Below are 24,121 nucleotides of genomic sequence, written 5' to 3'. Positions count from 1 at the left end.
GGGAGCTGACCCACATGGCGCAGCAGACCTCTCCTGTCTCGCCCGCTGCTCCTCTCAGCAGTGTATTTCAGAAGATCCACCTGTTCTGTTCGCCATTCTGTCTCTGGTGAATCCTCTCACCCCCTACACCTCTGGCCTGTACCCCAGTTCTTGTACGCATAAATAAATGAATCTTTTGAAAGAAAAAAAATTTCAGCCTTTGTGCAACCAGACTTGTCCCAAAATCTCTCCTTTTCCTAAGCATATAAGGGTAGGCTAAAGATCTGACAGCTATGTAGAGACACATTCACTCTGCTAGTTTGCGAAAGTCTGAAATTCTTTGAACAGGGTCAAGAACACTCATTTCTTAATTCAGGATGAAAATCTTTAAATTTATTGTTGTGTCCATTATACACTTATTTAAGTGCTCCCATTTTTGGCTGGCAGTTACATCCATTATTTCATAAGATTCAAATGTGTCAAGAATCTCCTGGGGGCAAGCAATCCTAGAACAATACCTGACTTTCACTATGTAATTGAATAACAATGACTTTCATTACATACTTCTGTGTGCTAGTTTTCATTTTGAGCACTTAACATGTGAATAAATTTACTCTTCATGGTGACTCTATGAGATAAGGACTCAAAGATCTTGACTCATACAATTTACAGGTGACTGGAGGCTCAGAGCGGTTAAGCAGCTTTCTAAAGGTCATCCACTAGCAGGTTAATTCATTTATTCCTTCCATAAGCATTCACTGAATGCCTTCTCTGCTATGTGCTGGCAATGTGACTGGACAAAATTAAGTGTCTGTGGGGAAAACAGACAAGAAATCAGGAAATAATTGCATTAGGCCATTCTCATGATGCGGTAACCCAAGGCATGGAAATGTTTAGAAGGAACAGTACCTTGGGTCAAAGGTAAAATGAAATTCAGGTCTAGGAGAATCAAATTCTGAGATTTTTAAGTGATATTTTCTTGGAAATAAGGACTTTCTTTGTGTGGGGAAATGTTCTACAAATATGTTTATGAATAGTTCTTTAAATAATTAACATAGTTTGAACTACATTTATTAGGACTATTTTCCACTCTAATGTTAAGTAAATGTATGATATGCCAGTATCATCAAACTAAAACCAGTAATCCCGGCTTTCTGAAACTTGAACAAGTCCACCCATCATCCAAGGCAGTCATTGTTTATTCTCTCCTGGGTTTGGTGACATGGTTAGGAATTGGGGTGAAGAGTATCAACCCACAATAACAAGGTTACACATCCCATAGATAGAAAAGTAAAGTGAAAATCTCTTCAAAATAATACATCTTTAATATTTTATTGGACAAACAAGTATGTAATATCAATACCTTTCAAATAAGCTTTTTAGATTTGGCTAACTTGACCCTCCCCTCTTCTGATGAATATTGTGAGGTCTCCTTTCCCTACCTGAATGTCCCAAAATTTCCACCACCTACTCTGTCTGGAGAGGCAATCACTATTTTAGAATAAGCAATCCATATTTAGAAATGGGCACATTTCTAAAAGAAAACATCACTTTTTAATGGATTAAATATCCACTTGGATTCAATACCATTAATTCCCTTTACCTGCTGATCAATCTCCTTCCTGTTCTACAATATTGCGTGATAAAATCCTATGTAAGTTCTGTCTTTTATAGCCTATCACACTTGGCATTGCAGCCTGTGACCTACTTCTCCTGGCATTATATTAAAAATCAAGTTGCATCTGTTGCTTCTTCTTACCTCATTGTCCTGAAGCCCCACCTCCAAAAAGCAAAGGTGATTATCTTTTGGGCTCAGGAGCCAATGAAAGTCCACCAAGACTTGTCTGTTCTATGGTCAGGAAGATGCCTCTTTCCTCAGAACTAATAGCCACTTTACAAATTGTAAGTAGAGGGGACAGAAGACAACAGTTCCACCCTCCTTCCAACACCGGAAGCTCCCCACACAGACTTTTGACATTGGTAAATATTTACACTAATCTGCTTCCTCTTCAGAGATTTGTTGCATGCATTCACATGAGAAATGTTGCTTTATGGATTCATTCTCAGCACCCCAACCTCAAATTTATCTCTCTGAGCCACCCATCCACCCTGCCTTTTCTTCCATTTGCCTAGGCAGTTCCCCGTCTGAACCAAATGAGGGGCCAGCTCCAGCTCTTCTCTTTGGTCCAGTGTGCCCGAATGGGACGTGGAGCCTGCTGCAAGCCAAAGAGAAAATTTGCCACTTGGACCTTCAGTTCTCTTGACCACAGGACCCTCGGCCAAGCAGTGCCCCAGCACTTTAATTTTGCAAAGGATGTGCTGGACCATTGGTCCCAACTGGAAAAGGTAAAACTTGTGTTTTAACTTCGAAATATTGGCCAGGGCCAACTGGAGGGGTTTACAACCAAAGATGATAAAATTCAAACCCTCTCTGTGCCTGGTGCTAGAAAATATAAATCCAGAGGAGAGATGTTATAGCAAAATGCTAAGAACGCAGGCGTGACAGCCAGACAGACCTGTGTTCAAATTCTGGCTTTGTGAAATCTGAGCAAATTTTTTACCCCTAAAGCCTAGTTTTCTTATTGGTAAAATGTAAATGTTAGTTTCAAAGTGTTGTTGAGAAGATTAAAGGAAACAATTAATAAAAAGTGCCTAGCATAGGATTTAACAGCTTTCAAATACTCTTAACGTTTTTATCACCACTTGTAAATATTATTGTCAGAATGATATGATTTATTTCTCATTCAACAAACCTATTCTGAGCATTTCCCAGCACTAAGTTTTAGAGACCCAACCCCAGAGTTGCTCACAGTTGGATGCTTTCTTTTTTTTTCTCTAAGCAAGAGAGAACCACAAAGGGTAAGAGGCAGGAGGGACAAAGGGAAATAAGTTTACATCTGGGTGATGGAATTTAGAAAGATTTTGTAAAGCGGGGAGACAAGACTGGATCCTGAAGAATGGGTAGAATTTCAACAAAGACATATGGAGAAAGAAGCTGTAGGCAAAGAAAATGTGAGTAGAAATAGGACAATAAGAAACTATGAGAAATATTCAGGGGTATATTGACTGAGTATAGGGTCATATAAAAAAGTAGTGAGTTTTTTTACACCGATGTCTTAAAATAATAACAATACAAAACACCACAAAACAAAAGCAGACAATTATAAACCAGAGACATCCTGCAGGGGAGGTGGGAGAGGGATCAGAGGGAGGGAGGGAGGCACACAGGGGACTGAGGGGCTGGTGCACGGGTGCATTGGGGAAGGAAACTCTATGGGGACTACACCTGGGGCGGGGGGGGGAAGAAAATATTGTTGAAAAATGAACAATGATGAAAAAAAAATAAAAATAAATGAATATATAAAAAGTAGTCAGTTTTGAGGGGGGAAAGGCAAGAAGCTGTTGAAACCAAAAAGGGCCTGAAGACTGAGGGATGGAGTTTGGAACTGGTGTGATTGGGTGTCGGGAGCTACCGAAGGATTTTGAGTTGGAACAGAGTTGCCAGAGGTCAGACAAGGATATTAGATCAGGAACATGAGAAGTACTCCCACGGCCTCAGGAATAAATCATATTGCAGATGGTTTCATATTTAACAGCTCACATGAAAACTTCAGGAAGCTGGGGAAATAGCTATGGGTTCTCGGCCTGGCCCTGGAACACCCCCCCACCCCACAGTCCTCCCCAAAACCCCCCACCCCTGCCACCACCAAAAAAAAAAAACCCATCATTGATAAGCAAACAGAAAATTGATGGAGAGAGGGTCTGGGTGTGTTATCCTTATTCATCATGTGCGGAGGACGGATTGGGGAACACCCTGCCCACTCCCCATTTCCCCTGTTGTAATGATTGGTTCTAAAATGGCCAAATGGAGAAGGATCCTGTGGACCAGGCCAATGTCAGTGCAGGAAAGAGGAGAAAGGTGAGATAAAGAGACGGAGGGAGGAAAGAGGTTGACAAGGGAGAAAGAAGTGGGGTCAGGGAAGAGGAAAGAAGTAGGAAAAGAGAAGAGGAGAGAGAGGACAGAAGGGAAGGCCGATGAAGAGGGTGGGAGGAGGAAGCCACTTCTCTTCCTCCATCATCCAGAGGGAAGGGAAACCCACCCTTTAGAATGGAGAGGAAAGCTTCGTCGGGAAGGAGATGCTTACAAGGGCTGGATCCTTCATCTGTGCCCCCACGAAGCAGTGTTGGAAAATAGAGGCTTTCTTTCTCAAAAATTGCCCCACTGAAAAATAAATTGCAGTAGTCAATAAGGTATGTTTGGGGGCCAAAATAAAATTAGAATGGGTCGGGAAGAAGACGCTCTTTCTCTCCAAACAAGATGGCGCCCTGGGAAGTCTTTGCCTTCTTCTAGGCAAGGCTGTTTCAACACCGCCAATGTCGAGTTTCCTCTACATTTGTTGAAACCCCTCAGTACCAGCAGGCCAGTTGCTTAAACATTAAAATATTTCATGCCTCTTGAGAAATAGTCGCTGCTGCCAAGGCCCCAAGCATCCTGGACTGTCTTTAAGATCTGGCCACTCAAGAGTGGTATCTGACCAGTATGGGCCTCCAGGAGCCATGGTCCATGTTGACTAATAGCAAATATTTTGAATATCATCCCGCTTAGGATGGACACAGGGAGGCTCACCCTGCTCTCTGGGAAGTCAATACCGAAGGAGAAGAGGATAAATGGAGCTTTGAGAGGATGAGTCATTTCTCCCAGAAGGCAGCCAGCATCCTCTCAGACACCTGCGCCCTCAACCGTGGGGACCGGCTGATGATAATCCTGGGCCCCGCACCGGAAACCTACTACATCTTCCTGGCCTGTGTGCGGTTAGGTGAGGCTGGGGAGGGACCCCACGTGGGAGTTCAGGTGGAATCTTGGCCTCAAATCATTCACGCCATGGAGAGGTGTTAAAGGGATGGCCCTCAATTCCTGAATTTCTCTCATGGTATCGGGGTCTTTAAACAGGCCTTGGTTGAACCCCACTTCAACCACTGACCACACTTACAGTGTACTGTAAGGCCACTCTGAGTCAGTTTCCTTGTCTATGAACTAAGCAGAGAGATAGAACCAGTCTTATTGCATTTCTATGAGAATTAAAAAGCAAATAATCCATGTAGCATGCTAGGCTACCAGGCCATTCGTGGCTTCAAGGAAATATAAAGCTCTGTCCAAGCACAGTCAACATCAAGGAACAGAACAAACACCCCTCGCCCTCTTGGGGTCTCAGTTCCCACATCTGTAAAGAGCGTGGGGACAGTCCTAAGAGGGCCCTCTCCATTCCCATATTGGACAGTCCTGGGGAACCCCCAAATGATCTTGAGGTGAGGTTTGGGATGCTTTTAGGATGTCCTTCCCCTTGTGGCATCTGACAGGCCTCTGAGACTCACTCTCCAGCGAAAATATCACCAGCAGGAAATGCCTCCATCATGGGCAATCTCGCAGGGGTACTGATGTGAGGGTACTGATGAAAAATCCCACTCTAATTCAGGCCTCCTTGTCTTCTCCCCTCACAATACAGAATACAGGCATCCTTTTTTTTTTTCTTTTTAGTAATTGGGAGACTCCCGTGAAATTCAAATAATTGTCTCTAAGATGGTCCAAGCTTGCATCATTAGGAGTTGTCCAAAATGACGTAGTTGATTATTGCCTTTGCCTGCTAACAGGTTTGTTAGTCAGGAAAACCTGAAAAAAGTGATTCAAAGAGCAAATTCCCTTGAGAATGCCAGGTGGTGGCACAGACCGAAGAGAAAGAAGTGAGTCGGGGCCTCCCTGGTGGCGCAGTGGTTAAAGAGCTCTACCTGGCTATGGCCAGCCACTGCAGCACGAGTTGGATTCACCAGCCAGGGAGCTACCCACATGGTGCAGGAGACCTCCCCTGTCTCGCTGCTGCTCCCCTCAGCACTGTATTTCAGTAGATCTGCCTGTCCTGCTCCCCACTCTGTCTCTGGTGAATCCTCTCACCCCCCCACACCTCTGGCCTACACCCCAGTTCCTGTATGCATAAATAAATAAATCTTAAAAAAAAAAAAAAAGAAGTGAGCCAGCCCTACGCTCGTGTACACCCGGGATCCCAAAGTCTTCCCAGTTCCCACTGGACTAGGTTATCCTGAGGGGCACGGACCCGTTTGGCCCGGGCCCAGCGGCTCTTTCATTTGAGGTCAAGTTATATGAAGGGATTTCTGTGGCCGTGTCCAGCGGAGGCTGCAGCTATCAGTCCAAAGCAGGGTAGGGGCCATTTACATGGTAATAATTAAAATGATTTACAGTGATCAATGGATATATGAATGGTTCTGCTTAGTTCATCTGTTTGGTTTTTTGGTATACCACGTATGCGTGAGAGCATACAGCATGTATCTTTTGCTGTCTTGCTTATTTTGCTAAGTTCACTAATCCCCTCTAGGGCTAGCCATACTCTCGCAAATGGCGAGATCTCACCTTTTACAAGTTGAATACTATTCCATTGTGTATAGACAACACATCTTCTTTATTCACCCACTGGTCAGAGGGCACTTAGTTTGTTTCCAGCTCTTCACTATTATAAATAATGCTGTAATGAACTTGGCAGTACATTATGTCTCTTTGAATTAGTGCTTTCCTAGTCTTCTGATAAATAGCCAGAAGTGAAATCTCAGGGTCATATTGTAATTATGTTATTTTTTAAAAAAGATTTATTTTTTTATGCATACAAGAACTGAGGTACAGGCTAGCAGTGTGGTGGGTGAGAGGATTCACCAGCGACAGAGGGGGGAGAAGAACAGGTGGATCTACTGAAATACACTGCTGAGGGGAGCAGTGGGTGAGATCAGAGAGGTCTGCTGCACCATGTGGGTAGCTCCCTGGCCAGCCAGGGATCAAACTTGTGCTACAGAGACTTCTGACAGCTTCATAGTGCTGTGCTTAACCCCTTGCGCCACCAGGGAGGCCCTGTAATTATGTTATTAATTTTTTGAAGAATTTCCATAAGGGCTATGCCAATTTCCATTCCCAGCACTTACAAGGGCTCCCTTCTGTCCACATCCTAACACTTGTTGCTCCCTGTCGTTTGGATAATAGTCATGTTATTGGTTGTATGCTAGTATGTCCTTGTTCTGATTTACCTTTCTCTAATAATAACAGATGATGAAAATCTTTTCATGAGCTTACTGGACATCTTCTCTAGAGAAGTCTATTCAGATCCTCTGCCCATTTTTTAATAGGACTGTTTTTTTTGTTATTGAGTTTTATGTGTTCTTTGTATATTTTGAATATTAACCCCTTGTCAGATATATAATATACAAATAGCTTCTCCCACTCAGTAGGATATCTTTTCGTTGTAATGCTGGTTTCTTTTGCTGTGTAGATCCTTTTCCGTTTGATGTAGTCCCAATTGTTTAGTTTTACTTTTGTTTGCCTTGCCATTGTAGTGAGTACCAAAACTCATCTGAAGGCTGATATCAAGGAGTATGTCATCTATGTTTTCTTCTACATATCTTATTGTTTCAGGTCTTATATACAGGTCTTTAATCCATTTTGAATTAACTTTTGTATATGGTATTAGATAGTGGTGTAATTTCATACTCTTGCCAGAAATGCAATACTCTTTATTAAAGAGACTTTCCTAGTTCCATTGTTCTTAGCTTTTCTATCAAAAACAAGTTGTCCTTATATGTGTGATTTTATTTCTGGGCTCTCAACTCTGTTCTTTTAATCTGTGTGACTGTTTTTATTCCAATACCATGCTATTTTCATTACTCTCACTTTGTAGCATAGTTTGAAGTCAGCAAGTATGTCACCTCCGTTTGTGTTCTTTATTGTCAGGATTGTTTTGCTACGAGGACCTTCCGTAGTTCAAAATAAATTTCATCATTTGCTCTGACTAGCTAGCTTAGTTGGTAGAGCATGAGCACAATGTTTTTAAGATTTGCCCATATTATAGCATGTATTAATACTCCATTCTTTTTCGGATGTATAGTACTCCATTTTACATATATACCCATGTATGTGTGTATTGTATTTTGTTTATCCATTTTAGAGGAGGTGGGAAATGTCTGCACTGGTAAACCAGATCCTTTAGAAAATTAGTAAGTCTGTAACAGGGTGTATAAGCATTATGGTAAGACAGGCAATATCATAATCAATTTTTCCAGAAATATTCAAACTCTCCAGACCTGAGCAGTCAAGGGAAGCCTCTGCTTGACACAATCGTAGAACAATCTGGGGCAGCAGACACACCCAGTCTGTGCCTCTCACCTAGTTAGCCCAAAATAAGTATCATATGGATGAAAGGAAGATTAAGGAACAGCCCATGAACAGAGGAAGGACATTTTGTGTCTAATGCAAATCCAGGAACCCACACACCAGCCATTGTCGGGCAAGGGAGAAAGAACAAAGAGGGCCTTTCTGTAACCCCCTTGCATCACTCAATTTCAAAATCAGCCTACATTTCAAATAACTATCTGACCCATGAAAAGTAGCCCATGGAAATTATGGGCTGCTTGAAGGGGAAAAGGTAAATGATAACAAAGGTCGGTGCCCCCCCACTTCTCAGTTGTTCGCTGGCTGCCATTTTGTTGCTGGCCCAATGGCGAGGTTATATCCCAGAGAGAGATAGTATTCAAGAGACCACCTGTGCTTGCCAGAATACTCGAGGAGATATTCTCACTTAAAAAATATGAATAAAATCTTCCTTTGTGGCTCTTGTAGGAATCACCTTTGTGCCAGGAACACCCCAAATGACTGCCAAGGAGATTCTCTATCAGCTGCACACATCTAAGGCCCAATGCATTGTGGTCAACGAGGCTGTGGTTCCACTTGTTGACTCTGTGCTGTCCAACTGCCCCACCTTGAAGACCAAGCTCTTGGTATCAGATAAGAGCTATGATGGATGGTTGGATTTCAGGGATTTGATGCGGTGAGCGGGCACTGATACTAAACAGGGCACTAAAATCAAGAAAATGTCCGACTTTGGAAGGCATATGTGAGAAGCAATGTGGGTAATGTGGAAGGAGAGAGGGGAGCAGGTCAGTAACGTCTGGTCAGTAATGTCTGTCTGACGGGAGAACACTCCCAACACAGGAATGCCTGATCTGTCTTACAAGTTCTCAGTCTTAGTGAAAGTCTTACCTCCCAAAATTGGGAGTGTTAATTCTGGGAGAAGGTTGACCAAGAAAAACACAAAGAGGTTAAAATAAAGTAATGGCATTAATTTGGGAGCCTTAGATCTGAAAATTGGAGAGCGCAAATTCAAGTCTTAGCCCAAATTGTGTCCCACTGAGGTCTTTGTTCAGGGATTTTTTTTTTTTTAAATGACAAATGATAAATGAGCAAGACAGACTGCAAAAGAAGCTTCAAACAAAGCGGGGCAATGAGAAGGAGTAACCTGATGTGAGAGGGGAGCATTACTTTAGATTTAGTGGCTTCTGGGGAGAGAACATTTAAGCTGAGATTTGAATGCCAACATGGCAACCTTTTGAAAATCCATGGGGACCATGTTCTTGGCACAGGGATCACTGAGGGAAAGGAGGGCCGGATGCAGGAGTGCCCTGGATCTGTTTTGAGGAACAGGAAGGATGCCAAATACGGTGAGTAAGAGAGTGGGTGGACAGGGTTGAAGAGCAAGAGACAGTGACACTAGATGCCCTGTAGATTATGCAGGAAGCCATCTGGGAAACCCTGGAGAGAAGGACTTGATTGGATTTACTTTGTTGACACCACACTCTGGCAGTTGGAGGAACAATAGAGCACAAAAAAGGGAGTGCTCTAATAAGACCGGGACGCAGGCTGGTGCAGCTGTCCGGGTGAGAGGCCACCTTGGCCAAGATGGAGCAAACTGACAGGACTTACCTCTGGCACTAAACTAAAAGGAACACCCAAATACTCAGTGACAGAGAGAAATACCATTTGAACTTTAAAATAAATTTTTAAACATGCATGCGTTTATAAAACAATCAAAAAACAATTTGAAGTTTTAAAATCTATATTTGTATCTAACTTTTGATGTTTGTATTGTAGATTTAAAGTTTATAATTACAAGGTCGTCTTGGAAGTCTTTTAAAATCCAATTAATTTTTAATATTCTCTGAAATTAAAGAAAATCAAATTGGCAAACTACCGTCCTTGGACTAGCTGCTTATTTTTTTTAAAGATTTTTTATTTATTTATGCATACAAGAACTGGGGTACAGGCCAGAGGTGCGGGGGGGCATGAGAGGATTCACCAGACAGAGTGGGGAACAGAACGGGCAGACAGACCGAAATACACTGCGGAGGGGAGCAGCGGGTGAGACAGGAGAGGTCTGCTGCACCATGTGGGTTGCTCCCTGGCCAGGGATCAAACTTGTGCTGCAGAGGCTGGGATTGCTTCACAGTGCTGTGCTTAACCCCTTGCGCCACCAGGGAGGCCCTAGCTACCTATTATTATAAATAAAGTGTTTCTGGATCCAGGGATGGGTTAGAGTGATCAAGTGAGGTGAGTCAAGAAAGTGCTGGGTTGGGCACCAATATACATTCGCACCAACAGTGTGCAAGAGTCCCTTTCTCAGCACCCTTGCCAACATAGGCTGTTTTCCAGTCTTTTTGATACAGGCTGTTCTTACAAGTGTGAGGTGACCAGAGAGAACCTGCATGTAGAACTCACTGTTGCCTCTTTTGTGACCTACAGAGTCGCCCCTCCTAAGCAGACCTGTGTGGGGACCAAGAGTCAAGAGCCAATGGCCATTTTTTTCACCAACAGAACAACAAGTTCTCCCCAAATGGTCGCATTATCCCACTATGGTTTGGGAATGGGATTTAGCCAAACCTCAAGGTACGCTCCTCACACAACCTTTACAGGCCTGAGAGCTCTTTCCTTGTACAGGCAAGAGAGTGTTTCATGGGACTAGAACTAAGAAGTTTCTTACCCATGACTGCAGAAAATGTCAATACTGAGAGAAGGAATAGGACTGATGAAAGAGTGGAAGGGTGTACATAAAAAGATGAAAAGTGAATTATTGTAGATCCAGAAATCTAAGACTCTGAGAGACAAAGGAAGCGCAGTAAGTTCGTATAACTAGGGAGGGGCCCAGGGCAATTATCCCAAAACAATACACTGCTATATGTTGCCTGTTCTGTTACAGGCCCCGGGATGAGTAAGAGTGACAAACACAGAGGTTAGAGTCACAGCTAATGAAGGGTTTGGGTCTAGAGACAGCATCTAAGATGAAAATCCCATGTCAGACAAGCCTTTTAAAAAATCTCTAATAGCTCTAAATGTTTTTCATACCGTCTCTCGGTAAATCCAATGCACTAAAACGGATTTCTGTCTCTTCAGTGGGATACTCATTGAAGTAATTGATTTAGATGTTTTAGCTTGGTTTTGAGAGGGCTTAGTTTCCCAAACATACTGTCAATCCTGCCTGCGATGAATCATTTGAAGATGAGTCAAGTGTTTTTACCCTCAAAAAGTCCATAGACTCATCAGCAAGCAAAGCGTAGTATGTGAGTAACTATAATACATGACAGAAGTCAGGGTTCTATGGGAGAGAGAAAGTACTAGCAGGGCTCAGAGGAAAGAGCCATCATTTTCAGAGGAAAGGAGCATATAAAGGATTAGAAGTGAACTTTGTATCTGGAGTTCCATCATATGGCTCTGAGGGTGCCAAAGAGCACGCAAAGCAGAGCAGAGTATAAATGGCAAAGCATGGAAGAGAAAAAGCAAGGGGCTAGAGAGAGCGCAGGGTCCCCTTGACTGCAGTCGAAGTTGTGGAAAGAGAAGAAGGAGCCACTGAGGGTTTTTTAAGCAGGAATATATTATCATATAACAATACTCTAGAAAGCGCGATGAATAGATCAGGAGGCAGAAGGAGTGGCAATTTAGCTTCTAACAGCCAGCACAACAGCTGTGCACATTTTCTAGTCTTCTTCTCTGCCTGCTAAACCTGGATATTTCTTTGGTGACACTACTTTACTCTGAAGAAGCTCTAAGTCCCAGGAGGTACCTGTTTCCAGGACAAGAGCGAGGAAAGTGTCGGCACTAAATGGTAGCTCAGGTGTTAAACAGGTAAGGGTTCAAACCTCAATTATGTCAATGACTGGTGTGAACTCAGGCATGTCATCTCAGCTCACTCCAGTGTCCTCATGTGTTAAATGGAATAATGCTGCATTTTATGGACTCTCAGATGCACTTTTTTTTTTACATTTCACTCTCTAAATTCAGCAAGTACCTTACGACCAATAGCATGTCCAGGTTTAGCTGGCAGTGCTGTCAGTGAGAGTAATGGCATGACTTAAGCATAACTGAGTCTCTTCCATGGAATAAAAACAGTATATCTGCCTCCTAGACTTGTCAGATTTAAGTGAGCTATTAAAACAGCATGCTTAGCTCTGTGTCCGGCATGTAGTTGGAGCGGAATTCACAGTAGCTACCATAACATGGACAAGACTGATGGAACCCAGACTATCAATGGAATTCACTAGACCTGGGTTCCTATCCCAAGTCTGCACTCACTGCCTTGAACGAGCTATTTCATACCTAGAAGACGTTCCCGCATCTATCAAAATGCCAATCCAGTAGGCTTTATTTAAGAATCAGGTCTACTGGAGGTAAATGTTAGCAGCATTTCTCAAGATTACAAACTCACGTGCCCTTTTACCATCAGCCTACTTCCAGGAATGTTTGCCATAGACTTGCAGCCACATGTCCAAAATGTCAAGATTCCATGAACAAGATATTCTTGTAACACTGAAATAGCAAAAGGGTTGTGCTAGACAGCTGGAGAAAGAAATAATGCATTACTATCCAATGGAATATTATGTCTCTATCTCCTTGCTATGCAAAGACCTTCGGTATGAATTGGCCAGGAAAACAAGGAGTAAAGGAGAGAGTGTTGAGCATGTTGCTATTTGTGGAGAGGAAAATATGCAGCTTCTTATCACATGTAAAGCACTTGTCACAGTACCAGTACATGGTGTGAGAGCTTGCACATACACGTCGACAGTGGCCAGGCCACGCAGAGAAACAAGGCTCTGACCCAGCATCTGTAGCAACCAACTCAGGAATCCAAACCTTCAAATGCAGAACGTGCCCAGGAAGCCAGCTGCTGGCTCTAAGGGAGGCTTGGAGGACATCAGACTCCTACTGGCAGGGAGTCAAATAACCCCTGTAATAATGAGCCCCAAACGGTCAAGACTTGATTAATAACTGACACCTTCCCTTACTTTTTCCTCCCTTCTAACTTAGAACCAGCAGAGAAAGTCACACCAATCACACAGAACAACTCACCTCTAGCTAACCCACCTCTTGCTTTTCCCTCCCCCCCACCCCCACAATCCCCCAACCCCTCACACCCCCACCCCCCCACACACACCCCCACACTCCTGTCCTTCCCAAATTCCTCCAGCCAGGGCACAGGGCACGCCTGAAGTCTTCCCCTTTCCCACTACAGAGCCTTCTCACTCCTCTGCCAGCCTTTGCATCTCTGCCAAGATGCAGGTGATGGTGGCTGACTCCTTTGCCACGGCTCTGAATAAATAGCCTGTACTTATTCTCATTTGAGTGGTTAGCGCCTGATAGCTAATCATTATATTGTTGTTAGTACTGCCACAGGGGAACTCAGAAGTTTTTTTTTATTTTCTTTAGACAGTGGATGGACCTCCAGCCGACAGATGTCTTCTGGTATCTGGGGGATGCCCTCAGTGGAAGCTTGTCACTGAGCAGTGTGCTGGGAGCTTGGCTCCGGGGGGCCTGCGTGTTTCTGCATCACATGCCAACCTTCTGCCCCGAGACTGTTCTAAACGTAAGACCAGTTCCCAGTGTGGGCTGGAGCCAGGGCCAGAAGGGAAGCACTAGCAACGACCCAGTGACTCAAATGTCCCAAATTGGGTGAACCAAGAATTAAATTTGGAATGTCATTTGAAGATATTCACTACTTCTGAGAACAATGTCCTCTTACTTCTCTGAGCCATGTGTGGTGTCAGGACTTGGCTGCTTCAGTGAATTACCGAAAAATAAACTTTCAAAAAGCAATAATGATAAAGATGATATAATATTAATATCAGCCATCATTTATTGACCTGATGTTGAAACTCATTTCAACATCATTTCATCTCCCCAGCAACAGTGAGGGAGAGACTAGGAAAACTGAGGCCTAAAAAGATTGAGTAACTAGCTCAAATAATCATAGTGGTGAAACCAGGATTTAAACCCTGGTCTGTTGCACCCTATCCCATGATCCCTAAACTACCTCCACAATCCCAAGTTTTACTAGCAACATCTAGGCCTATTATTCTAAACAAGGGGTTCCTGGGATCCAGAAGTAAATGTCTAGCTGTGTATCCATTCAGTTACCATCTGATGAACACAGTGTTTCTTAGATCCAAAAAGGTAAAGTGAGATTCTCTTCCTTAGCTCATCAAGATAAGGAAGTTGTCCCAGCTGAGTCTGGAAGTCCGTGATCCTCTCCCCTACACTTTTCCTCCAACATTCTCATCCCCATCTTTACATGTTGATTGGCTTTTTCTTTGGGGTGCAGGCCTTGCACAGATTTCCCATCACCACTCTATCTGGAAATCCAGTGGTATACCAGGAATTGCTTCAACACAAACATTTCATCAGGTAAGAGAGGACCTTCCCAGAGAGAGTCCATGTCTACTCAGGGTATCACAAACAAGACTAGGAACCTTCACTTTATTAAAGTAGACCCAATTCTACCCTTCACTCATTCACCTTTCTTGTTGCCATTTTTAACAATAAATCCATTTAAGAGTTCAGGGATTTTCTTCCCTTATGACTTTGAAAGTCCATATCTTCTGGCTCCTGAATATAAGACTTGATTGTAATCAAAAGATTGGGTGTGGCTAACTAATTTGTATGTCTACCTTCAACAAGATAAATTTTATAGACAAATATATTGAATGTAAAATATAGGTCAGCATTAAAGCAAAGGCCAACTCTTCTAGTGAATAGAGATACTTCTAGACCTTTAAAAAATAAATTTATGTCTCTATCTACCTCCATAGAAATATATTCTAATTCTGGTGAGAGATTAAATAGGGAGTATCACACTGTATTTTTCACTCCACATTGTACCTTAGACCTTCCTTCAGAAGGCTGGCCACTTTCTATCAGTCAATCATTTCTATCAGTTAAATGATCCATTCACTTTTAACACTAATGCTTCTACTCCAGAAAAACAAATGAGAGTCTTCATGGAGACTGATCCAAGTGGAAGGTCTGAAATATATTTATTTAATAAACTAGAAATAAAAACATCAAGACCACTTCATGAGTACCTCCTATGTATTTGGCAATATCTGTATCATTTTCCCAAGAGTCTTCCTTACAAGAGACCTGTTATTGGTAGAAATGTTCACCAAGCCTAAGAATAACTTGTGATGACCCTCCAGCTACAGATCCAAGAGCCTGAAGCATTGTGTGTCTGCAGGAGGACCCATAAGCCCTGGGATGATAGCAAACTGGAAATGCATCACTAAGTTGAACATCTACGAAGGCTATGCGAAGACTGAAACTGTAGGTTGATACTGGCCGGTCAGTCAGTTAATACTGTCATTTAACCACACTTGTCCATTTACTATGTAAACACTTGGTCAAAGCACCAGGTGCAAGTGCAGATAGCTGGATCTTAAATACATGAGGAGAAAAATGGCTTAAACTAGAGAGACTCTTCTTTGATCATAAGACAAAGGATTATGGGCAAATGACATATCCTCTCACACTGGTGAGAAAGGAACATGTTTAAAGACACCGAACAGCAAGTGCTAGAGAGGATGTGGAGAAAGCGAAACTGTGATGTTCTATTGTTTGCTATGTGTTTGCACCGGGTCCACCTGCTGTGATGAGTTGATAGTCTTACATATCTTTAGTCTTTGGATTTCCTCATTATCTCTTTTTTCTCTTTGTAATTTGTTACTTGAAAAAGGTAACAAATTGCTGAGATGTTGGTCCTTTCAAATATTTCCCAGTCTGGGTTTTGCTAGTTGCACCCTTAAGGTGTTTAACATGTTGGGGCTCCTCTGTATTTCCTTACAATTGGTAGATAGATCTGGAGGTGTAATCATATCCCTGCTTTATTTTTTTCTTTTCCTATACTATTTCTTAGGTCATATAATATTCTTCCATCAGGAGGCATGTAAGGTGTGGTTATCTTTTTTTTTTCCTGGCGACATCAGATATTGGTGATTAATGGCTAGGTCAATTTATTCACTCCCTTTTTAAAGGCAAAAACTTTTCTGTATTTCTTTAATGCAGGGGCTGCTCTGTGCCACTTCCAAACAAATGAAATTAAAGCCAGGTTCTCTGGGGAAGCCACTGCCACCTTATATTGTACAGGTAAGAAATCATAGGTAATGAGTATGACAGTTATTGTTAATTGAGCTCTTACTAAGTGCCAAACAAGGTCCTTACCACTTAGCAATGTTATTTCATTTGCTCATGGCCACAATCCTAACACAAGAGTATCATTACTATCCCCAATTAATGGATGACAAAATTGAGGCTTAACAGGTTAGAGTAACTTTACCAAGATTACCCAGCTAATAAGTAGCAACTTCCACTTTCAATCATGACTTCACTGGTGTAAGGACAACCAACATTTGAAGGAGAATTAACAGCAATTCTTCACAAATTCTTCCCAAAAATATGAGGGGGAGTTTTGATGGCTGGTCTCAAAGTGAGAATATCAAATGAGGCCAAGACAATCCAACTGCCGATATCAAAGAGCTCACAAGAAAAGAAAACTACACAGTAATCTACCTCAAAATACTAGCAAACATAACTAGTAGCATATAAATGGATTATATACCACATGGAAGTGGGATTATTCTAGACATACAAGCTTGGCTCAACATATGGATATCAATCAATATAACATAGCATACTAATAGAATCAAAGAACAGAAATCCATGATCATCTCTATAATGAAGAGAAAAGCATTTGATAAATTACAACTATCAATGATGGTGAGGATGTTGAGAAAACAGAAGCACTCTTACACTGTTGGTGGGAATGCAGACTGATCTCTTGTGTGACCCAACAATGCCATTCCTAGGTATCTACCCAAAGAACACAAAAACACTAATTCAAAGCAAATATTGCTCTCCCATGCTCATAGCAGCACTAATTAAATAGCCAAAATGTGGAGACAACCTAAATGCCCAAAAGCAGATGAGCGGATCAAGAAGAGGTGGTATATCTATCCAATGGAATACTACTCAGCGATCAAAAAAGATAAATTGATGCTGCTCTTGGCAACACAGATGGAGCTGGAAGAGATTATGATAAGCTAAATAAATCAGAAGGAGAAAAACAAATATCAGATGGTATCACTTATTAGTAGAATATAGAGAAACTAAACAAAGGAAAAGATAAAACCAAACTTAAAAACTAACTCTGAAAAATTGGTTCTAGAACTGAGGAATCCAGAGAAAGAAGGGAGCGATGAGAATAAAGTGGTAAGGGAGCAGGGTGGATTGAGGTGGTGGATCCCCAGGTGCTTTGGTGATGGGTGAGCCATAGCAATAATACTTGAAGTGTGTGCAGAAGGGGGCGGAGGGAGGGAAACACAAATAACCATATAAACCAATATTATAAACTTAATGCAAAAAAAGTGTTAAAAAAAAGGAATAAAGGAGAAGTTTCTCAACAGGATAAATAGCATCTACAAAAAGCCCAAAGCTAACATCACACTTCACAGTGAAAGACTGAAATTTTCCAAGATCAGGATTTACAAGGGAGTTTGCTCTTACCACTTTTATTCAGCACAGAGGTTTTATCCAGGGCAATTAGACTAGAACAAGAAATAGAGAGCATACAAATTGGTAAAGAGGAAGTGAAACTATCTCAATTCAAGATGATAACAATTTGCAAATAGAGCATTTTAAGGAACACACACACACGTAATAAATGATATCAGCAAATTCCATATGCTAGCAATGAACAATCCAAAAATGAAATTAAGGAAACAATTCCATTTACCATAAAATCAACTTCTCAAATCTCATTTGAAAATTGATTCGCCAGATAATTCATTTTGTCTGCTAGACTTGGACACCTGTTTTTCCCCCATAAAGCAAGTTTGTCTTCGAGGCATGAAGTCTTTCTTACTGCCCCAGAGACTTTCTGACTCTTAGAGCTGGCTGTTCCTATAGAAAAAAATCTAGAGTATTCAGCAAGGACAATTCAGAATAAGAATGAATATTTCTTTCCAAGGTGACAACTTGGAAGGGTATAACCCTTAAAATTGGGTGTGTATTTAACATTTATTCCAAAATGTTATCAGAAGTCTGGAGATACTTGCTACGAGGTGAAAAATCACTGAGTAGAGGTCAGGATGTAACTTTTGCCACTTCACTCCATGATCACACCTGCTCTTTCCCTGCAATTCCTGCTTCCCAATAGTCTGTACTAGTTGGATATTTCATCTTATCCTCAGAATAAAATTCAGAGTGTTCATTTTCTAGATGAGGAAATTGAGCTTTAGTGAACTGAAGGATCCAGGTTGTCAATGTCAGTGGTGGAGAGTAGACAGTCAAACCCCGCTCTTTCCCACTCTGTCCCTCTGATGCAGTAGCCACTGCCTCTCAGTTTGCTGTCTCTACACCAACCAACCAACCGAGCAATTTCCTAGATCCCTGTGGGGACAGTGAGGTGATAGTCTTGGCTTTAGAGCTCCTGGTGTTTTAGGAACAGAACAAATGTTGTGCAAGGAAAAATCCCTTCATGGTTTCTGAATTTCAGATTGTGGATGAAAACTCAAATACCTTGCCTCCAGGAGAAGAAGGGAATATTGCCTTTCGTGTTCAGTGGAAGCAACCCAGCTCACTGTACTATCCACACATGGTAAGGAAGACTTTCCTTTCTCTAAACACTCCCACTGTCATTACAATAATGGTGTCGTCAATCTAGACCATTGCATGATTTGCCAGATACTTTTGTGTCAACATTAATTTTGCAAATTGTCAAATCTACAAAATTTTTTTTAAAGATTTATTTATTTATTGGGCCTCCCCTGGTGGTGCAGCAGTTGAGCGCTAGGCTGCGAGGCTGCCTGCAGCCTCTGCAGCACCGGTTTGTTCCCCGGCCACCGATGAGGGTCCCACCAAAAAAAAAAAAAAAAAAGATTTATTTATTTATACAAGCACTGGGTACAGTCAGAAGAGCGGGAGGGTGAGAGGATTCACCAGAGCCAGAGCGGGGAACAGAACAGGCAGACTGACAAAATACACTGCTGAGGGGACCAGTGGGCACAGCAGGAGAGGTCTGCGTGCCATGTGGGACCCATACCGGCAGCCGGGGATCGAACCAGGGCTGCAGAGCCTGCGGGCAGCTTTGCAGCCCAGCACTCAACCGCCGCGCCACCAGGGGAGGCCCTACAAAAATTTTTTTAAAAATAGCACAATGAACACCTGCATGCTTCTCAGCTATACACACATTGTGAGTATCTTGCCTCATTTGCATTTATATGATTTTGAAGAGTTATTTGGGAGACAGTGCAAATACAACACTTTGTCCTGAATTGCCATTACCTGAGAAATTAAATACAGTTCCTTCATTTTATCTAATATTTGTTGTATATTTCTATTTTTTCCCATTGTCATCAAAATGTATTTCTTAGTTTTTGTAAATCCAAAATGTGATCAAGGATCATTTATTTGGTTTTCGTGTGTCCAGTTCTTTTGCCTTAAAACAAAGCTGACCTTTTTTTTGGTTTTGATAACATAAACGTTCTTGAAAAGTAGAGACCTGTTTTCTTGTTAAATGTCCCTAATTCTAGATTTATCTATTGTGTCCTCATAATGAGACTTGGAATATCCATTTCTAGCAAGGCTATTACTTAGGTGATGTTGCATATTTCTTATTTCTTCTAATTGGGGAAACTTTGTGTTATCCCACTTTGGAACATGATAATTTTGATCCTTTGAGTTAAGGTTTTCACTACCAATTCTCTCCATTGTCAAGATGCATTCCCCCTCTTTTATGATTATTAAGTAATATGTGGAGTAACCATGTGAAATTCCATGACTATCTTATTCTCCAATCCACTGTCATCCAGTAATTTTCTGATTCTTTCCTGGATCAATTATTAACATACAGGATGCAAAATGGTGATTTTAAACTGCCATTCCTCATGCATTAATTAGGTGGCATTTTTCTACAAAGAAGAACTTTTCTTTTTTTTCCTTCTAATGGAGAATTTTCTTTTAATTATTCTTAAACAAATATATAATGTAGTCAGCCTTTATGGCAATAAAACTGATCTATGTTCAATATAGAAGATGTTGAAAAATACAGAAAAAGGCAAGGAAGAAAATTCTTTTCACTCATAATCTGCAATTATTGCCCACTGCTAATATTTGGGTGTATCCCCTTCTATTATTTTTTGTTTATATATACTGTTTTATGAAATTGTGTTTTCACTTCTACCTGATATTGTGTAACTTGCTTTTTTACTTCTCATGATTTTCACAGATCAACTAATCTTATATGACAAAAGTTTTATTAATTTCACAATATCCCACCAAATGCATGATTTATTTGACATATCCACTCTTGGTGGAAATTTTAAGCCCTGAGATTTTATCTTATAGATATTCCTTCAGTGAACCTCCTTTCTCAACTCTTTAAATGACATTTTAATAATTCCCTGTGGAAAAATAGCAAAAACAGAATTCCTGAGTTAATAACTAGGTAAAACATTAAAAATATTTTAATACTGTAGATTTCCCTAAGAGGCAATGACCAATACTTCCAAACTATGACAATGTACCTTAAATACACAGAAACCTAAAAATGTCTTTCTCTCCCAGGGCATGGGAATTTCAAAGAAATTATCTCCTATGCCTACTGGGGTATTTTTTGCACTGTTTGGGAATGAATTGCTTACATAGTGTTTTACAGAAGTCATTAGAACTTTAATAAGTGGTTTGTCACTTAGATCTAAGAATCTGGACAAATTCGCCATGTGACTCTAGCAGCCGTCCCAGTCCAGTGCTGTTAGAATCTGTGGATGTCCTTGAGATGTGATGAAGCAACATAGGTGTTGGGGGGTGGTGAGAGGATTCACCACCTGATGGTGCAAAGGGGTATAGGTCTGATCACCCCATTGTGCTTCTGGTGTAAGAATCTCAATCCAAACCCACCTTCTTCTGATGGAAAGTCTGTCATGGGCAGTGTGGAAATTAAAGGCAAATTTAAAACAGTGATTGTGTTCGATGGATGACAAGCCTGAGCAGAGCAGCCGGCATCCCTGCACACACTGTCTAGACCCACGCCAAGCATCAAGCTTGCGTTGCCCCATTATGGCTCAGGTACCTTCATTATTCCTATTTCCTGCTGGATAAAGGGGGAACTGATGCTCAAAGGGGTCTCCAAACAAAGGAATTTTCTATGTGGGACGCCCCTGGAGAGGGGAAATCTGTGAATTTTTTCCATCTCTTTTTGGGACTAGCTACACTGCTCAGTGCCATACCATTAAATGTTTGTGGAAATGGAGTAAATCTGTTTCTGGATTTCTTATTCCATCAGGTGAATTGGGAGGAATACACTTCAGCAAGAGACCACATGCTTTACCTCACAGGGGACAGAGGCATCATGGATGAAGACGGCTACTTCTGGTGGACTGGTAGAGCTGAGGAGGCCATCCACACGGAGCCACCTGCCATGAAGAATTGTGGATACTGCTACTGAGCCTGGGGGCTGGGAGGGGCAGGGCGGGGTCTCTAGACTACCTCAGAAACAGGTGTATGGAGTTATCTCAATTTTTAAAAAATAGGGCCACCCTGGTGGTGCAAGGAGTTAAGGCGCAACCTATGAAGCTATCTGCAGCCACTGCAGCATAAGTTCGATCCCTGGCCAGGGAGCTACCCACAAGGTGCAGCAGACCTCTCCTGACTCGCCCGCTGCTCCTCTCAGCAGTGTACTTCAGTCAATCTTCCTGTTCTGTCCCCCACTCTGTCTCTGGTGAATCCTCTCACCACCCCCCAACACCTCTGACCTGTACCCAAGTTCTTGTATGCATAAATAAATAGATCTTAAAAAAAATAGATCTACATTACAATCCAGCAATTTCACTTCTAGGTATCTAGAGAAAAGATGCAAGAACACTAATTTGAAGGGATATATCAGTCCTCTGTCCATTGCAGCCCTATTTACAATAGCCAAGTTATGGTAACAACCTAAGTGTCCAACAACAGATGAGTGGATTAAGAAGAGGTGATATATTCTATATGTATATGAATACTACTCATATATATGTATGTGAATATACTCATTTCTAAAAAGAAAAAATCTTTTGTTGCCATTTGCAACAATATGGATGGAATTGGAAAGGCTTGTGCTAAGTAAAATAAGTCAGAAGGAGAAAGGCAAACACCAGATGATTTCACTCATATGTGGAATATAGAGAAACAAGACAAAGGAATAGAAAAACTAAACCAAACAATTCCCAGAAGTCTGAGTGTGGAATAGAAGCTACCAGAGGCTGAGGGTCAGGGAAGAGGAGAAAAGGGGGGCTGGGGAGTTCAATGGACCGTGGTGTGAACATATGCCCCCATCATATGCAATGCTGCTGTATCTCAATAAAAAGAATACAATAAAATAAAAATAAAAATAAATTCACTGGTAAAGTAAAAAAAAAAAGTTTTTTGTTTTTCTAGGGACAAACTGGGCAAATATTACAAAAAAATAAAGAATTAAAGTGAAATCAAAATTAAGAAAACTTAGAAAATGCTAAAAAGCAAAAATCATTCACAATCTTATATTTTAGAGTATCATCTTCCAGCCTCTTTTCTTACGTATAAACAGAATCTAGTAAAAGTGAGTTCATTAAGAAACATTCTAGCACAACTTATCTTTTTTTCACTCAACAAGACAACAGAAATATTTTTCTGGACAATAAAATATATAATACATGTTTAAATTTTAACTGAGTAACCTGCATGGTAAGTCCACAAATCTTACATCAATAGTTCAAGGCATGTTTTCACATGGCCACCCATATATCACCATCCAGAACAAGATGTCTTGATATTTCCAGCTGCCAAACATGCCCTCTCGTGTCCTCACCCTTCAGGAAGTCTCTCCTTTCAGAAACTTTTGACGAACCTTCTGTCTGTGCCTCATTTGACCTCAGGAACTGAGAAAAGTAGAATAAATTCCAAGGAGAAGTAAATTCTGTGGATCATCTGGGGCCAAGACCGTCCTATAGGTTATCCTGACTCAGAGCTTGCGGATTCCCAAAGTCACAGGAATATTGAACTACAGCAAGGAGAGGAAGCACCCCTCCCTCTGGGTCAGCAACTGGCTTTCCCACGCTTTTCTTCACCGAATTAAAAATAATAAATCAACGAAATTTTGCTCAGGAAGCCACTCTTCTTCAAGTGCTGCTGTAGCAGCTCTGAAGGAAGTGTTCGCCTTCACCTTGAACTGGTCTCAGCTTTCACTCTTAGCCACCTTCCCCCACCATTAGTAACCATTATTCTGACTTCAAAAACCATAGATTAATTTTGCCTGGAATTCATTGTTCAGGGTTTTAAAAAGTAACTTGTATTTGCAGCATACAATTGGAATCATACAGCCGATCATTCAGTGTGTGATCTTTGGTGTCTGAATTCTTTATCACAAACTTACACCTGTGAGATTCATCTATGTTGTTGTCTGTCTCTGTTTCAGTAGTTCCTTCTTTTTCATTGCTGTGTGGCATTCCATTGAATGAATATACCTAGAATTTATTTACCCATTCTACCATTGATGAGAGTTTGAAATTGTTTCCAATTTGGGATAACACGAATAAATCTGAAATGAATATTCTTCTACATTTCCATTGGTAAACATATGCAGAGATTTGATCCATACAGATTTCTGAGTGAAAATATTGAGTCATACCGTATATATAAAATTTTTCTAATTGCTAATATATCCTGCAACTATGGTGGAATAAAATGTTCCAGCTTAATGAAAGTTCCAGTTACTCTATATCCTCACCAACACATGTTACTGTGAATCTTTTAAATTTTAATCATTCTGATTCATGTTAGTAGTATTTATTATAGTTTTAATATAATTTAGGGACACATAGTTATTCATTCTGTCAAGATACTAAATTTTTTACTTTACCAATTCCTGCTGATCATTCAGAGTCTTGATTGCTTGTTTTATTTTCAATTTTTCACTTAAAAAACACTTGA

At 41.2% G+C, this 24,121-nt stretch overlaps 1 protein-coding gene across 1 annotated transcript; it reads left to right on the top strand.

Annotated features, from left to right (window-relative positions):
• Positions 1–2,178: 2,178 nt before the first annotated feature.
• ACSM6 (acyl-CoA synthetase medium chain family member 6) lies at positions 2,179–21,623 on the top strand (the record flags this gene model as incomplete). Its single annotated transcript, XM_084250225.1, has 10 exons — positions 2,179–2,325; positions 4,586–4,796; positions 8,648–8,855; positions 10,604–10,747; positions 13,559–13,715; positions 14,451–14,533; positions 15,325–15,448; positions 16,187–16,267; positions 18,675–18,776; positions 21,462–21,623. 10 exons carry the CDS (start codon positions 2,179–2,181, stop codon positions 21,621–21,623), a joined length of 1,419 nt encoding a protein of 472 aa, XP_084106351.1.
• Positions 21,624–24,121: the final 2,498 nt, after the last annotated feature.

The sequence above is a fragment of the Talpa europaea genome (genome assembly GCF_964194135.1).
Source record: "Talpa europaea genome assembly, chromosome: 12".
Classification (NCBI taxonomy): Eukaryota; Metazoa; Chordata; class Mammalia; order Eulipotyphla; family Talpidae; genus Talpa; species Talpa europaea.
The sequence above is the reverse complement of the archived record's forward strand: the minus strand, read 5'-3'. Positions and strand labels throughout refer to the sequence as shown.